Source organism: Coptis chinensis, chromosome 6 (assembly GCF_015680905.1).
Source record: "Coptis chinensis isolate HL-2020 chromosome 6, ASM1568090v1, whole genome shotgun sequence".
NCBI lineage: Eukaryota > Viridiplantae > Streptophyta > Magnoliopsida > Ranunculales > Ranunculaceae > Coptis > Coptis chinensis.
In genome coordinates this window covers 46850076-46867903 of record NC_141461.1, presented here as the reverse complement: position 1 = coordinate 46867903, position 17828 = coordinate 46850076, and the positions used below count along the sequence as shown (strand labels likewise).

The 17828-nt window shown below is 36.7% G+C and overlaps 2 protein-coding genes across 2 annotated transcripts; both read left to right on the top strand.

Annotated features, from left to right (window-relative positions):
• Positions 1-9531: 9531 nt before the first annotated feature.
• Positions 9532-9954, top strand: LOC147493270 (protein FAR1-RELATED SEQUENCE 5-like). Its single transcript, XM_086567802.1, has one exon. The coding sequence runs from the start codon at positions 9532-9534 to the stop codon at positions 9952-9954; it is 423 nt and encodes a 140-aa protein (XP_086423928.1).
• A 327-nt stretch (positions 9955-10281) lies between these two features.
• Positions 10282-11193, top strand: LOC147493269 (protein FAR1-RELATED SEQUENCE 5-like). Its single transcript, XM_086567801.1, has one exon. The coding sequence runs from the start codon at positions 10282-10284 to the stop codon at positions 11191-11193; it is 912 nt and encodes a 303-aa protein (XP_086423927.1).
• The last annotated feature ends 6635 nt before the right edge of the window (positions 11194-17828 follow it).

Here is a 17828-nt window from a genome sequence, read left to right as displayed (position 1 = left end):
ATCCGCCCAAATCCCCATAACCATCATCACTAGGGTTAGGGAATGCCTCCTCCGCAACTGGTTTGGCTGATATGTTAATGTAGGATGAGCAAAACAACTAGGCCCAGTAGAAACACACATAACCAATAAATAATCTACTTATAGAAAACATTTAAAACATACAGGGTTTCCATAATAATATCCAAATATCCTGACTATATAATACATCACTAATTAGTATAAATCATTTCGACATGCTTCGTTAATATTCAAAATATAGTTTTCACAATCATCATACAACTATTGTGGTCGCTGCATCCTATTAGAATGGTGAGGTACGACCGTAATTTTTCAAATTTCCGCGGCATATCTCGGTTCGATTTTTCCGGTGTGAACCATGCACCGTTGTTTTCCGATTTTACCGCGGGGAGCTGAAATGTCGTTGTTGTGTTCGTACACAAAAATCCCCAAAGCTTTTAGGGCTCGGGGCCCCCCTGTGACCCATTTACCCCCATACGGGCTGTCACCTAACTTATGGTGGTTAACCGTTTGACGACTGTAGACTGCTCATGATCCTAACACACATCCAGGAGTGGACTAAACTCTCACTCCTCGCGTCTAAACCTCATCGAGGTAACATGTAACCTCACACAAGCTAAGCACCATACAGCGTGGCACGTACAAACATGGTTATCTAGAAAAGTAGAAAATGAATTCCTGGACTACATCCCGTGATGCATCCCTTTAAATGTGGCCCACCACCTCGAAAGGTGTACACCACAGTTGGAATCCTAGAAATAACTGCCGCTCGAGGAAATCGACAACAGTTCATTCTTTATAGAATTCACAATTCCTTTTCTAAATCCCTCGTATATATATATATATATATATATATATATATATATATATATATTTATAAAATTTCCAAATACTATAGATACATATTTAGTTTTTCTTTTAAAACTGTTGGTTCTGTATGTGTGAGTTCCTGGATTTCCAACAATTGAGTAATGCAACCTATGACTCCCAAACGGGCTAGTCATAGTAAATGACAACCGATGATTCCCAAACGGCGAATCATCGTAAATAACAACGAACCATCCGTGGAACAATCCAGAACCTCACACATAGTTACAAACAACCGGGTAATCCTTACCCGCATTACAAAATCTATCTCTCTGTCTCCTTACTGAGACAAGAGACGAGAACCCTTCCCAAAACCAGTTTTGCTCTTTTAAAAAAGAAAATAAATCTCCACTATCCAGATTTCACAAAAACCATTTTACACGAAAGCTATTCATATATTTAGTTTATATCGAGTAAATACAATGCAAAACATGAATATCACATATACATGCATGGTTGATACACAAACTATCTTTCCTAGTTTAAAACAATCAAATCATGCATGAAAATAAGCATGCTACATATTGGTATGTAAGTTCCTACCTTAGCAAGCTCCGTTCTCCTCAAGCCCACTTAACCGAATCGAGCCCGCTTAATCGAATCCACTCTTATTTAACTCCTATAACAGCATATACACGTAGGTTATTAGAATTTATCGAACGAACGCGAAATTCTTATCTAACGTAAGTCGAGAAGAATCTTGACGCTAAGAATTCGGTTTCAGGTAATTGTTCCTCTAACTACAGTTAACAAAGCTACAGGCCATTTCTAGCACTGTACCTCTGATAGGTCTTCGCAGGCTATTTCCAGCCACTGCAGGCCCTCACGTCAACGCCAATCATATCACTTCCACTAACAAGTGAGATTTTTCCCAACTCCAACAACAACCAAGTCCACACCTTCAATTCACATTAATTCTTACAATAAAATCGGTGGGTGCTTCTTCTCCTCCACTCAATAATCAACATGAACTGCTTAAAATGGAGTGAATAACAAAAATTCTTACTCAGTCAGTAGGAATCGCTCCTTTAGCTTACTTCTTCACCAATATTGCTCAACTCTAGCTTCTCCAAACTGCTACTGCCAAAATTAAAACCCCCCTACCATTATTTTAAGTAATACATCACAAACTATCGAAATAAGTTTAAAAATTTGTTTGAAATGAAATTAAACTCACCTCTCGCGGCGATACGACGAAATTCCAATCAATTTGAATCTTCATGCTTGGGTTTAAGTTTTCTAAGATTGGGTGTGAAGAATTGTTGGTTTGGATCGATTGAATTTGGGCGAAATGGGGTTTCTCTCTCCTAGGTTTTCAACTAGCGAAATGGGGAAAAATTTGGGTGCGATATTAGGGTTGTGCGATTTTGTCTGGTGCGATTTTTCTAAGTTTTAGCTAAAAAGACCATCCTACTCCTTACCTTGTAATTTAGCATCCAACAAGGTTTTGATCCCCGCTCTCGCGTGCAACGCCCAAGTTTGCGCACGCGATACCGTAATTGTGACGCTGTGGTCGAAGGACTTGCCCAGTTCTACAGTTTCTGAGTTTACAGGCGACAAACTCCTATTGACTATGCAAGCAGTTAGTTATGCGCACACGAATTTACCATGTATCGAATTATTTTATTACTTATTATTTATCTTTCTTTTTTTTTTTTTTTTTTTTTTTTTTTTTTTTTTTTTTTCGATTTTCGTATTTTCTAAGTAACTAGTGTTATGAAATCTTAGAATTTTCCAAGTGGTTTTCATGAACTAACTTGGTTTTTCTCAGTCGGTGTGAAATTAATTTACGTTACGTCATGCTAACGACTATCCGACTGGCCACATATGTAATCGTCCCTAAGGTTCGAGTGTCTTTTACTAATTTACCCTTAATAAGAATTCAGGACTTTACATAATCTTTCGTGAGTTGGCGATCCCTCATAGGGTGGTCGACATCAAGGTCGGTAGAGAAGTTTGTGGATTCGCTTATGATTACACTGGAAAGTGTTGGCTTTCGGCGTTGCACATTCGGTTTGCGCGAAGCCTTTCGTAAGTGACTCGCACGGTTTCTCTTGGTGCGGGAGTTTGTGCTTGGAGTTTTTGACAAAAATGCTTCAGAGTTCAAACGATCCCAAACACTTTTTGTCATGGACTCTGAATCATCTTCGAGAAGTTGACGCAGCTGGTTCTTCAGATTTTTATTCTTGCCCTCCAATTGTCGGAGACGATGGTCAACTTGAGTTGTTGGATCGGCTACATGAATACCCACTCTCAGTCGTAGATGGCCGAGGACCATCGGACTTGGAAAGTGAATTCACAGCATAAGGTGAGTGCAGAACTTGTGCGGCAAGAGAGAAACTTTCACCGTTGTTTGTTTTTCGAGAAGCCATTGACGTAACTTTTGTTTTGTGGTTGAGGGTATCCCCACAGACGGCGCCAAATATGTTTCAGCAAGATTTGCCTAAACACACCATTAGCCGGAAGTGGTCTTTTTCGGAGGAGATTGCGAAGGAGATGGTTGTTGGGGAGAGTTGAGACTGGACTTCGGTTTTGAAGTTGCCTACATACCTAAAGATATTGCTTGGGATCAAGTCTCGATTGCGTAGTTCTGGAAAATGATGAAGGCTGGATTTTATAGGTAGGATTGGTGATAGTTACTTCCTCGTTCTCCAATATTCCAATCGTGGGATGAAGTTGGAGAACAGGCGGGAGAACTATCACACGATATGAAGTTGATGGAAGTGAATCTTGAATGTGGATGAAGTTGTGGAAGTTGTTTGACTCGCAAAATATGTGCGCAATTGATATTGATTTTATGTGTAGGTATGTAGGCTTTGAGGATAGGCTCTGAACATGGGCTCTGAGTGTGGGCTTTATTGTAGATAAGCTCTGAGCATGAGCTTTTGGGCTCTGAGTGTGAGTTTGTATTGAATTGGGCTTTTATTGGGCCACATTTGTGGGGGCCGAAATAGTCACCACCAACAATCGAATTTACTACCCCAATCCCTTCCTGCCGCGAATCAACCTGCCACCACTCATCAATTACACAACACCACCGCCACCACTCATCAATTTAACCCCACCCCTAGTCAACACCACCGACTTCCAATCACAGAATCCTTCCTCCACAGCTCAATTTCTATGCAAACACCATGATTTCACTACCAAACTCATTGTTAAGCCACATCTATAACCCCTGAAATAGTAAAATCGAATTATGTTTCTTTCATCAGTTGTTGTGCAATCTTTTGCATCCTTACAGAGCAGGCCATTTAAGTCAATGAAAATATTGTGCAAGTGTGTGATGATTGATTATACAGATCCATAGATGCAAATCATGTATAATAGATTTAAAAAAAAAAAAAAAAATCACGTTTTTAGGATCTTTTTACCTTTAGAAATCGAGTGAGAGATGCTATTCGAGTGAGAGATCGAGATTTAATAAAAAAAAAAACTAGTTTTTTTTTGAGAAAATAAGCGGGTTGTCACTTTGCCTTTGGCACAAATGAGAGAGAGAAAAAAAACAGTTTTTTGTCTTAAAAAACAAGTTTTACCTAATTATCATAAAACCAGTTTTTCGTACCAATAAATATTTTTTGGATGAAAAACAATTTTTTAAAAAAATAGAGACCAAACACATTTATTTTTTCAAAAAATATTTTTTTGATCAATAAACACTTTTTGCCAATAAATAAATAGGATCCAAACACTCCTAAAATTAAATCAAACAAAACTCCTATATTTGTAGCTAGTCATTTTCGTTCAAGACCTAAGAGACGAATAATTGAGATTATTCATTTCAATCACAAAACCCCTCAATGTCCACCTCGATCTTCTCCTACAAAAACAGTGACAATATCCACTAAAATGTAATTGATCGATAGTCGAACTGAATACTAAAATTGTTGTTGGACTGGGTTTTGGGATTCTTTTTAGTTTAATTATGTACTCCACCCTTGTGATCGATCAAGACACAGTGAATGTGAGTGTCTATATATACACGTTGGGTTGGGGGAGTTGTCGTGTCTAGAATAATAATATTAACATTCTAAATTAACGCAAAAATTAACGCAATATTAACAAGAAGGGCATTTATGGAAAACTTTGGCAAAAAATGTATTGAAATGTAATTGGAGTTGTTTACCAAAATGAAACGTAATTGGAGTTAAAAAAAGGGGATAAACATTGGGGTATCAGAGTAAACGTGAATATTCCGTATTGATATTGTATTATTATCTTGATTCTCATTCCAATATTCCACTCGTTATGCAAATTTGGTCTATGGATTAGGAGAGAAGGAAATGTTGCTTCACGGATTTGGCAATGTTGGGAGCCTCGAGACTTTTTTTTTTTGGGTGAAGGGGAGCCTCGAGACTCGAGGAAGAAATCTTGTAAATAATAGTTGGTGAACATGCTAAGACGCGCACGTGGTGCAGTAAGGGAATGGAGTGAATCTCAAACAAGACCCTTGGAATAAGTTTACACGAAAGTTCTTGTTCTCTATTATCTAAGTTCCACACATCCACCATGGGATTTGACTCTTGTAAGTCCGTACAAAGGGCCTCTGACCCTATTGGTCAAACCGAATCTTTATTCCACACATAATTGCACCTTAAGTTCATAAACTATTAATCACCGAATTCTCTCTTGGACTGAGTTTTGGGCTTAGTACGTGCTTTACTAGTTTGGGCCTATGAATTTGGAGGAATTTTCGTTTATGGCAGACAAGGCGGGATTATTTGGCACCCACAAATGCGTCAGAGATTCTCGAGTCTTGACTTAATATGTGGTGCAAATGTGCAATGGGATCCCATGTGCAATAACAGCAGTAGATTATTTGACAATTAAATGTTTTATTGATGACGGGGATAATGTTACAAACTTATGAACGAGCTCCTCGCAAAGGCAATGCAAAAGAATAGCACGCGTAGATCAATAGGCAGCTAGGTTAAATAGCTCTCAGCAGAGCATTGAAGCTAGTGATTTCCTGTCAGGAAGAAGTAAGTTCATGCGTTTAATGGTTTTGATTTGAAATTGAGTGTATATAGCAAAAATGGTTTTATCTAATGAGATTGAAAAGTAATACGTTAATGGTAAATAGCCTTCTTAGGTTAGTGGTAGAGCGCGTGGCTTTTAACCACTGGTCGTGGGTTCGAACCCCACCGACGGCTCCCCCCTTGTTGAATTAAAATTATTTGTCCCACAAATTATCTACACAAAACTACAAAAGGATAATTCAATAGCTTACAATATTTTTCGTTGAGTGTTATTAACTACATAACATGCAATTGCATGATTGCAATCCGGAGTTAATGTATTATATAGTGTTATGCACTTATGCATCTTGTGACCATAACAAAATTTTAAGGAAGGGCTCTTAACAAAAGAATATTTGAATTCAAATACAAGTTAACCAGTACATGCAGAATTACCCCACATCATGTGTCGCCTCTATGGTGTCATGAGTAAGATATGTTTAAAGCCGATCGAGTAACTTCCTGACCCACGGCGCACGCTAGCTACCATTTAACTTAAAAGAAGTGAAAAGATTAGCAAAAAAAAAAAAGATCGTGAAAGAAGTGAGGGAGTGTGAAAGATTGAATGTTCAACTTTACTTCGGGTACTTAAGTACTCTATAACTGTAGATCCAGTTGGCCGTATATATAGACAAGTACATACACGTACAAGAACTTTGTACATGAGTTTCTATGAAGAAGTACGATCATGATTCTGCACGCGCCACTCATCGGAACAATATGCTACATCCATATATACGTGCAAATTAAAGCTGAATAATCATAAAGGTCCAAAACAATTCTCATGTATTCTTTTTCCACTTTTTTCTTTCTTGAGAAGGGTTATTCAGAGAGAGGAGATATTTTGCTAGTATTGCACATGAAACTCAGATAGTGACATCACATAAGAAAGCAAATGGCATATTTTATACTATATGTGTAGAGGTACGACATTTTAGTCATGACCTTACAATCTCGGAAAATAGAGTTTGTATAAGATGTTTAACTGAACTCAGGTCGGTGTTCTGAGCTGCTTAAGTATCCAGTTCTCTGATGAATTGGAATCAAGTCAGACATAGTTCATTTTGAGTGATTGAGTTGGAGATAAAGAGAATGTCCGCCCTTTCATAGGCGTAGATCCACCTTTTACGCTGTCTTGATGATTGCTTTTACTCTTTCCGTTATGAAGTAATGATATGTCATTAATGATGTTGTAGCCTAGCTTGCAGCGGTTACGTTTCCTAGGTCGTTTGGACGACTTGACCTTAAGTCGTATGCACGACCTGTTTGTAGTCTGGACAAATAGTCTACCACGAGTAGTTGAGAGTGGAGGGTACTGATAATATGTAATAAGATATTTGAAGCTATATAATTTTGATTTCATAGTTTTATGTCTTGAACTTATATTGCATATTTGCATTCTAAATATGGTTTTGGATATTTTTTGGATAATATTTAATATCCATATTCTGTTTCAGTACGTCCAGTCAATTGAGAGCAAATATGAGTGAACAACCTTTCATATTGTATTATCATTTTGTATCTACATATTTTTTAGTAAGAATGCATGCATTTCCAGTGTATACAGTTCCCTCCCTTCAAATCTGAGTTCTAATTCATAATTTATATATACACAAATTACAATACTTAAACTTTATTAGTAATACTTTTCGATGAATATATCCAAGTTGCAACTTTTACTTTTTAATTAGAATTAGGAAAATGTTCAATATGCATGCATGTAACTGCTGTCTCTAAGTATTGCTTTCATGACATGATTACACTAAGTCTCCATCACCAACTAACTAAAATCATCAACAACTCCTAAAATAGAAGAAATTATCTTTGATATTTGCATTAGATAAGGATGAAAGAAGTAACTAGATAGAAATAAATGGTTGGTATAGAAAAATGATGACGAGAATGATAAACATGGGTGGTTGATTTGTTCATGTCAGAAAGCGTGGGTTCCATATACTCAACGCTGCCTTTCCAACTACAATCACAATATGGCAATACAGGTGTTAATGAAATCTTTACCAGAAAAGAAAAAGAAAAAGGGAAAGGTTGTTAATGTAAATGGTAGACCTAATCGAATTATGTTGGAATTTTTAGAGACAACGAAAACAAATCTGTCTTCCACTCTTCCTTGCAAACAAGACGGCTCTATCCTGATGTCACCACGTGGCAAATTGAGAGAGTTCTGTCATGTAATGCCACCTCCTACTCCCTTAATCAAGATGACTTGAGAGGCCAGCTGCAAATTTGATGGTACAACTTCAATGCTGAGATTTTTCTTTTCTCTCATTCACTGTTTATCAGATAGAGAGACAAAATAGTCTAAAAGTGCGATGTATTTAGTTTTATTTTTTCCGAAAAGCTAGGTTGCGAAGGCTGTCCACCACACATTTTAAATTTTTTGACCGGGTGTTTAAGTTTTGAGGAAAAGAAACAGTGAACAACAACTAAAGGTAAAAACGTAAATGCTCCTTCTTCTCTAAATCAAAAAGAGTTGTGTTTAAATGGCAGAAACTAAAAAGTCGGAAAAGAGACAAAAAAGAGTTGTGCTTGAATCGTTTGAGGTCGGATTAATAAGTTTGAGGTCGGATCATACCTCATTTCTATAAACTGAATTCACTTATAAAAAAAAAAACAAAAATAGTATAATATATGAGGTCGGATGATATATATAACTGATATCTAATGGCAAGTAGACTACAATGTCATTTGCTGTTGGATGCTTAATTATATGCTATATCTAGTAGTTTAATAGTAGTATGCTATATATAGTAATTTAATCGTAGTATGTTATATCTAGTAGTTTAATAGTGTTATGCTACATTTAGTAATTTAATATGAGTATGCTACATGTAGTAGTTTAATAGGAGTATACTATAAGTAGAATGAATAGTTAAGGGTAAGAAAGTAACAACACATCTTCTCTCCCTCTAACATTTAGAATGACGCGAACTAAACTTTTCCCTCTCACTTAAATCCGTTCAACTTGAGAACTATTGTCTCCATTTCTCATAGTGTACTTTGATCTTCAACAATTATAAGTATGAGGTTAGTTGATTTTTTTTTGGCTCCTTCTATTTTTCATGTCTAGGTAAAATTTCATAATTGAATGGTGTATGATTTAATGTCAAATGAAGTTGACATTAAATCAAATGAAGTTGACATTGAAATTTTCCAAAGTGGTATATAGTTTGAGCACCATAGTTATTTGGTTCTGACCATTATACTGTTCAAGCATTTATGTGTTTTTTTTTACTATTACCACTGTGATTACTTCGTAGAGTAAGAAAACGAGTGAATATGCGCTAAAAGTGCACTTGTTTCATGTAGCAATCCGATGATGAATCACTTCCTGATGACGAAGAAGATTGGCTTTGAAATTCATGTTTTGATAGTTTTACGTATGAGAATAGTGATTTTGTGGATGTCACATCTATGCGAGAGGGTGAAAATGTTGAAATTCATGAGAACAGTGATAGAGACAGTGACGGGTGTGAGGCTAGTAGAGTTTTCGAAGTAGACAAAGCAACATTCTATTCTATGCAGTTCAAGATGACTGAGGAGGCTTTTCGCACTTTACAATCAATATGCAAAGTTAGTCGGTTTTAGTGTTCGTAAATATACTTATAGAATGCGTACAGATGGTGTTCGTGTTAAGCGGAGATTTCTATGCTCAGCTACTGGTGAACGAAATGTAAACAAGGTGACACCCAGAAAACGCGACATCGAATCCAGAGCGTCGAAGGCCATCAGTAGGTTTAAATGTAAAGCTCGCTTTGAAGTTGGTTATGATTTTGAATCAAATTTGTGGGTTGTGAAGGATTTTATTGGGGAACACACACATCCACTTGCACCAGATCCGAGCTCGATGTTCTTAAGATCACATAGAAATGTAAGTGAAGAAGATTTGAAATTTGCTACGAGCCTAGTTGATGTTGGTATTCGTAAATGCAAGGTGATGGATGTTTTTGTACATAGGGCTGGAGGTTTCTCAAGTGTTGGTTTTTTGAAGAAAGACTTGTATAATCATATGGGGCTTGATAAGAGAAATTGATGTATTGATGGTGACGCCAACACACTGTTGGCTTTCATGGATAACAAGGTGAAGGGAGATCCCTTATTTCATTACAATTATAACTTAAATGAGGGTGGGTAGCTGGTTAGACTGTTTTGGGCAGATTCCACCTCACGTGCGGACTACAGTTGCTTTGGAGATGTATTGTTGTTTGATTCAACATATAAGAGCAACCAGTACATGATGCCGATTGTTGTGTTTGCTGGAGTGAACAACCATTGACAAACAGTAGTGTTTGGTTTTGCATTGTTGACGGGTGAGTGTGTGGAGTCTTACGAGTGGGTATTGAAATCTTTAGTTGGCGCGATGTATGACAAACACCCTAAGTCAGTGATCACTGATGGTGACCCGGCAATGCGCGAGGCTGTGAGATCTACTCTCCCAAATTCGAAACACCGCTTGTGCTGTTGGCACATTATGGAAAATTGCCTAAAAAATATCCACATCCTTGGATTTTCAAAAAAATTCTGCTCTATTATGTTTATGAAGTGTTCGTCCAATGAGTTCGAAGAAAGGTGGGAAACACTCGTGAAAAAATTCCAAGTCAGTAATAACAAATGGGTGAACATGATATACAAGAAAAAAGAGATGTGGGCAGAATCATATCTCCATGGTGAGTTCTTTGCCGGTTGCAGAAGCACCCAACGTTGTGAGAGTATAAACTCCGTAATCCAACTTCATGTGAAAGTTGGAATGCAATTGTTTGAGCTGTTTGGAAAAATGGAAGTGGTAGTTGCAAATATCCGGCACCGAAAGCACGAGGAAGAGGTGATGATGAATGTAACCAAACCAGTCCTTCATACCCACTTGAACGATTATGCAAATCAGGCTGCATCTATATATATGCGAGCTGCTTTTGATTGTTTTAAGAAGCAATTAAAGGACGAAGTGATGTACACTGCAGACGATAAAAAAGATGTGGATGACAATATTCATGTGTACACCATGAGTCGCCATTTGAATAGGCAAAAAAGGTCGACTGTGAGATACAATGTTGTATTGCAGGATGCTAGCTGTTCATGTGGGCTATTTGAGTCATCTGGATTTCCATGTAGACATATCATTTCAGTTTACAAACATGAGGACGTTGGTGTGATACCTCAGGGCTGCTCTTTAAGGAGATGGACATGGGATGCTAAATCTGTTGTTCGATTAGGAGAACCCAACTTTTCTGACCGAGCGGCCTCTGTTATATGTTTCAGTGATCTTACAACCTAATGTAGGCAGATATGTTCGTGGGCCTCCCAAACAGCGGAAAGCACTGAAGCTTTCAAAGTTTTTTTCGCTTCTTTTTCTACAAAGAACCGAACTCCATCTGCTTCTGAAGGTAGTTGACATGCTCCTTTTGAGATGCCTAACAGTCCAACAGAAAATCCAATAACCGATGAGACTTTACCAGGTTATGAAGGCAGCCCACGTGTTCCTTTTGAGATGCCTTTTACTCCGCCTAAAACCATACATCGGCAATCAGTTAATGATCCCCCACATGTAAAATCCAAAGGCCGACCGCAAAATCTTAGCAGACTTCAAGGTCACAATGAGACGAATAAGAATAAGTGTGGCCATTATGGTGTGACAGGTCACACAAAACCCACATGTCCACTCTTGCATCCGAAGGATGGAGGTAAGTTTTATTTACCTTTGCGATTTTTTCTTTGGTATGGTCCCAACTTTGTAATGTCTATATTTCCAATTGTATCTTTTGATTAGTTGTTGATTCTATTTTATTTCGGCAACATTTTCATTGTGTTTCACTATTTTACAGGTCCAAGTATTAACCGCAACTATGTTAAACGCACTGCTCGAGTTGCCGACCTACGTGAGGAAGATGACGAGTTGAACAGAGATACAGGGTGTAATTTGAAAGTTTGATGTTATAAAATTAATTTCCGTATAGACCTGTGGATAACAGTTGCCATTGATAAGAGTGTCCGTTTATCTTTTACCTACATCAAAATATATTGCTACAAGGTGTGGGAAGTCATAATAACATGCATGCATGTACATCTCACTTTTAGTTTTAGAAATTTCCTTTTAGAGCACATGACATTTTATTTCTTTGGGTTATAAGTAAGTAAATGTTGTTTGTTTTGTGGCCTTAGTGAGATTTGATAAAGGAACACCAGGATCTCGAAGGTACAAGTGTAGCAACTGCCAATCTACGGAGCACACAAAGCCTAGGTGTCCACATCCGCATAAACACAATGGTGAGCAAGGTACGACACATGTTTTGGTTTCACACTTGTTTAACTTAGATGGGGATGACGTTATAGTGTAAACTTAGATTGTATGGTTCGCGCAACTCTTTTATTTTGATTTTCTATTGAACTTACAAGAAGAAGTGGTGGTGATGTTCCTAATGGTGAAGTTATTGGTCATGTTCCTAGTGGTGATGTTCCAGGTTATGATATTGGGTATAACACTCCAGAAAAATTCAATGTTAAGAATTTTTGTAGTGAGGATGGGCGGGTGTTTTTCCGCATGACAGATATTTGATGTAAGGGAAAGAGATGTGCAATTGAACAATGTAGAGTAATTTTGTTGTTAGAAGCAGTTGTTCCTAAGCTTCTCAGAAGATTTAGCGATTGTTGTAATAGTTAGAGCAATTATATTGTTACAACGGTATTTATTTTGGCTTCCCGAATCGGATAGATATTGTGATTTTGCAGTTCAGGAAGAAGTTCACTAATGTTGGAACTTGTCAGTCCATGAGTCTTTTGAATTGATAAAATGTCTTTCATATCACACTTTATGTGGTATAATTTGGAATATGATACTCTATATGACATATTTCAGTGTTAACTATTATGAAAGCGGTTCTCAGTATGATATTTTATGTGGCATATCTCAGTGTGTTAAAGTTGAGTTTGGGCCTAAAGCCCATAATTCGAATGTCAAACCCCATTTAGCCTTGTTCTTTTCTCTTTCTTTCTTCTCTATCAATAGTAAAAACAGCAAACTCCAAACTTCCGACAACAGTTAAATGGTAGAACCAAACTCCAAACTTCAAACAACCTAAAAATACAGAGCTTGCAAATCACTACATAAAATGAAGAAGAAAACGACTAACAATAAAAAACCATCAAGGATGAAAGCAACACCTATGAAAGCAGTTGATACATCAAAGAAAAGAAAAAATGAGGAAAATGTGCATTTAGAGTCAATGGGGAGGGGGAGCAAAAAACGATGCCTGGGAGAGAAGGTCAAAGACAATTTTTAAGCTTGTTGTTAATTTATGGATTTTTAAGTATAAGCATTTGAGTTTTTTGAGGTTGGATTATTTAGAGGAATGTAATGCTATTAAATGATTGAATTTGAATAAATTCTATTATATTACTTATTTTCATGCATAATCTACAGGAAATACAGTTAGCAGCTAAGAAGAAGGAAGGGAAGGAAATGGTAGTTCAAAGAGTGGATGAAGATAACAAGAACAAGAAGGAAGAGAAGGTAGTGGATGAAGATAAGAAAGAAATGAAATCTTATCCTTTTCGCTCAAGCTTGTTACTAATTTTTTTATCTTGCCAATAAACTCCGTGAGTCAAAAGTTGGTGTTGATTTTAATGATCTAATGGGTAGAACACCATTTGGTCACATTTTTAGAGTGTTCTTTGATGATTTGTTGGACAAACAAATGTTGGTAAAAAAAACAAGCATCATAGTGGATATTATTAAAACTTACGATGAAAGGGAAGAAGCATTCAAATTAGGAGAGGTGTTTGTCAAATTAACAGCTGAAGATGTTTCTAGAGTGTTTGGTATGCCAATGAATGGGAGTCATGTGACTACAAATGTAGATTCGGACGAGTTGAGTAAAACGGGGTTTGTGACTCGTCACTTTGGCGGAGAAAAGAACTTGTCCAAGGAATTGATTGTAAATGCTATTTATAAAGTGGTGAATTCATGGAATGGTAAGTAGGATGAAGATGACTTCATCAAACTTATTTCATTATACATTATCACCACTCTTCTCTTTCCAACACCATCAAGAACACAGTGGTGGTTTTTGAAGTACTTGGAGAGTGTAAAAAAAATGAATGAAGTATCCTGGCCAAAAGTGATACATCAAAACCTTATGTGCCGAATGAAGATGTACTACCGTGAGCCTACAAAAGTAAAATCTTGCGCAGTTCTTCTTTTGGTAACTTACAATCTGAATTCACTCTAGTTTAGCCTTATTTTTTTGTCATTTTATTATTAATTTCATTTTTTACATGTTTACTAACTTTTTTTTTGTGGCTCTTGATATCAGTACTGGTTGTGCGATCACGTCAATTTGGTTGATGCAATGCCAAATAGAGGTGCTGATTATGTACCTTCATTAACAAGATGGGATATTGTAATACTCAGGCCTTGTCAAATTTGACCGTGGACAAGGTGAGCGAATGTATTAGAATTTGAAGTCATTTTCCTTCCCCATATCAGTCTTCTTTGAAATTTCGATGTCATCAGAATTTCATTCCAATTATGGAAGTAGTTTTCATTGTCCGGAACTCTATTGCAATCTCAAGTTCATTTCATATTGATTTGATTTTTTATCACTTGTGAAGTTCAGCTTCTTTCCCATGTCAAATGAACTTGACATTGATCATGACACATGTCAAATGCATTTGACAGTAGTTTTTTTCAATGTAATTTTTGCCCAGACAAATCCCCTATTTTCAATGTCAAATGAACACTTTACATTGCATTCTTATTGTGTGAAGTTATTATCGGTGTTTTCAGGTGACCGCCGAAATCAAATTTAAGGAAGTGGGCTTGTTATGTTGACAAGTGATCCGATTCCAACAGAAGAGGACTTAAGGGGAAGGTGTATTAAGTTGGAAGAAGAAAATCAAAGCCTGCGGGCAAAGAATGAAGCCTTGAAGGCCAAATTAAAAGAAAGAGAAGAGGATGCTAAAGAGAAGTCCAAGAAGGAGCCTGGGGTTGAGGCTGAAAAGGAGATGTCACCTTTTAGAGATAATGATATCCAAGCATTGCCATTGACACCGTCTGTTCCAGTGGATGTGATGCTAACAAATGAAGCCAACAAAGAGGAGCTACAACCGGAGTTGCGATCAATGGTTATAAATCAAAAGAAAAGGACGAGAACGCCTACACAAAAAGTGAAGAAGAAGAATGAGAGAGAGGGAAAACAGAAACTGAATACGGTAATATGTGTTGACGACTGTCCGCTTATAACAAATCTTGGTGAAAAGCTACTTTCAGTAGAATCTTCAACAACGTTTCAATGTTTTAATTCTCGAAAGCAGCTAGTGGTTGGGAGGTTTTTCAAGTCTGCACATGTCAAGTATGTAAAATCTAAGTCTATCTGAAAACCTTTTATGATGCCTACTGTTCATTTGACTGTAAAGAATGCGTAGTTATATGTATTTGCAATGACAATTGAATAGGTCGTCACCGAGATGTATATGTTATTGTATTAACTGGTGTATGTATTGTATGTGTTTCATTGCAGCACCGTTGCTTGGGATGGAGACACAATTCAAGTACACGGTAAACAGTTGGAAGAATTGCTGCTTGATAGATTTGTTAATGGCCAGGTAAGCCAAACACACATTTTGTTCTCAACTTCTCATTTATCATTGATGAAAATTGACTTACTTCTGGGATGCACTATACAGGTATTAAATTGGTATCCTCAAGAGATAGAGAAGAAAATTTATCCTGGTCGTAAGCCTCAGAACATACCACTTAGCCATTACTTTGACACTATGACTTGCGTATGTTCGAAACCTAGGGTTATATAATACACAGTGTTGCATACTATTGGTATTGATATATTCATTACATATTCTTAACGGTATTCTTATGAGGTATTCTTATTAGGTTATTATTAATATTTTTTGACAGACTGCTGTGATTTGGGCAAAACACCTTGAGAAGGTTTTTTTGATTGATCCACTGCATCAACTTCACGAAAATGTTAAGAATCTATTCTTTCCTCTGAATAGTGGAAAAACAGTCAAAGAAAATGGGGGATACTATTGGATGCTCCTACATTATAACATGATGGATAACGTATGGACGCACTTTGATTCAATGAACACAAGATATCCCCTCACATCCGTTCCCTACAAGAATGCCACGAAAGTAGTGAGTTACTAAACTTGAGTTTGTGTACTTGCATGTGAAACTGTTTTGTTGTCTATCTTAAGTTGTAGGTTTTGTTAGAGTATTTCTGACTGATGATATTTGTCATATCTTCTATCAAATTGAAATGGCAACACAGATGGAATGTGTCTATACAATTTTAAATGAACACATTGCGCAGAAGAAGAGCAAGAAACCCCTTTTAAAGGCTACATTGTTGGAAATTGGAAAGTTCCCTCAACAACGACCAGATTCGTAAGTACTTCTAGCCTAGTTCTTTTGTGATAAAGTTTGTGGAACACTGGAAATGTGATGTGATATTTTTAATACTTCTTTTGTTTGAGCTTTAGGGTGGATTGTGGACTATTTGTGTGCAAATTCATGGAGTGGAAGGCACGTTCCATTGATCACTTCCCAAAATTACACCAAAACTCGATGACTGATTTTAGGGGGGAGTTAGTGTACAAATTACTAACCGATGAACCATACTGCTGGAAAGCATAATAAAGCAACACCCCCGAAAAGCAAACGAATGTTGATGAGATTAACAGGGGGTTTACAACTGAGGATGCATTGGATTTGACTGTGGATGTTATGGATTTGATTGTGGATGCTATGGATTTGACTGTGATGACGTTGGAATGAAGTATCTGGATTTTGTTAGCACTTAGGGCTCGAGTTGGTCTTGTTTTAGTTATGTTAGCTAAGTATCGTAGTTGTATTGCATGAGCTACTTGTTTGAAGAATGGACTAATTGTATTAGCTTATGAACTCTTTTATGAAATAAAAAATTCGGCTTGTTTCCTTTTCCTTTTTAAATGGTGTCTGTTCTGTTAAATTGACTTCATTTTAGTTTTGGAATGAAGATATGATGGTTGAAAGCAGTTCAGACAATATCACCTTTTATGTGCTTTACTTTTTAATATGACACTTTATGTGACATACTTACATGTGTTTACTACTAAGAAATCAGTTCCGAATATAACACTAATTGTGATATAATTTTTAATATGATACTCTATGTGACATATTTAGGCATGTTCAGTACTATAAAATCAGTTTTTAATATCATACTTATTGTGATATAATTTTTAATATGATACTCCATGTGACATATTAAGGTGTGTTAAGTACTATGAAATCAGTTCGGAATATCACACTTATTGTGATATAATTTTCAATATGATACTCTATGTAACATATTCAGGCGTGGAAATCAGTTCTGAATATGACACTTTATATGGTATAATTTGTAATATGATACTCTATGTGACATATTCAATCGTGTTCAGTACTATGAAATCATTTCTGCATATGACCCTTTATGTGGTATAATTGTCAATTTGACAGTCTGTGAACATCCTAACCAACAAACCATGAATAGATTAGACTATAAAATCATACACAAGTCATGAATATGAAAGTTAATATAAGTAGAGAAATAATAGCATTGTATACCATCATAACCAAAACAGACCACCACAAGTCAACTTACATTTCGAATCTGTTACAATATGCAAGTTTCCAAAAGAACAACACTATTACAAGATTCACAAAAACCGAAGGTCTTCGAGTTCCAACGTCAATTTGGTTGAGGCAATGCCAAATAGAACAACACTACGATAGAGATTAGAGCAAAGGCTAATTAAAAGATGGACAAAAAACTTAGGTCTTCGAGTTTCAACGTCTCCAAACTATCAAGGCAACAAAAAGACGTGCAAACTTCTCGAAGCATACGTTCTCTATATCATCTATGGGCG

Coding starts and splice junctions, on each gene's coding strand:
- LOC147493270 (XM_086567802.1), top strand. CDS start 9,532: ATGCGTACAGATGGTGTTCGTGTTAAGCGGAGATTTCTATGCTCAGCT.
- LOC147493269 (XM_086567801.1), top strand. CDS start 10,282: ATGTATGACAAACACCCTAAGTCAGTGATCACTGATGGTGACCCGGCA.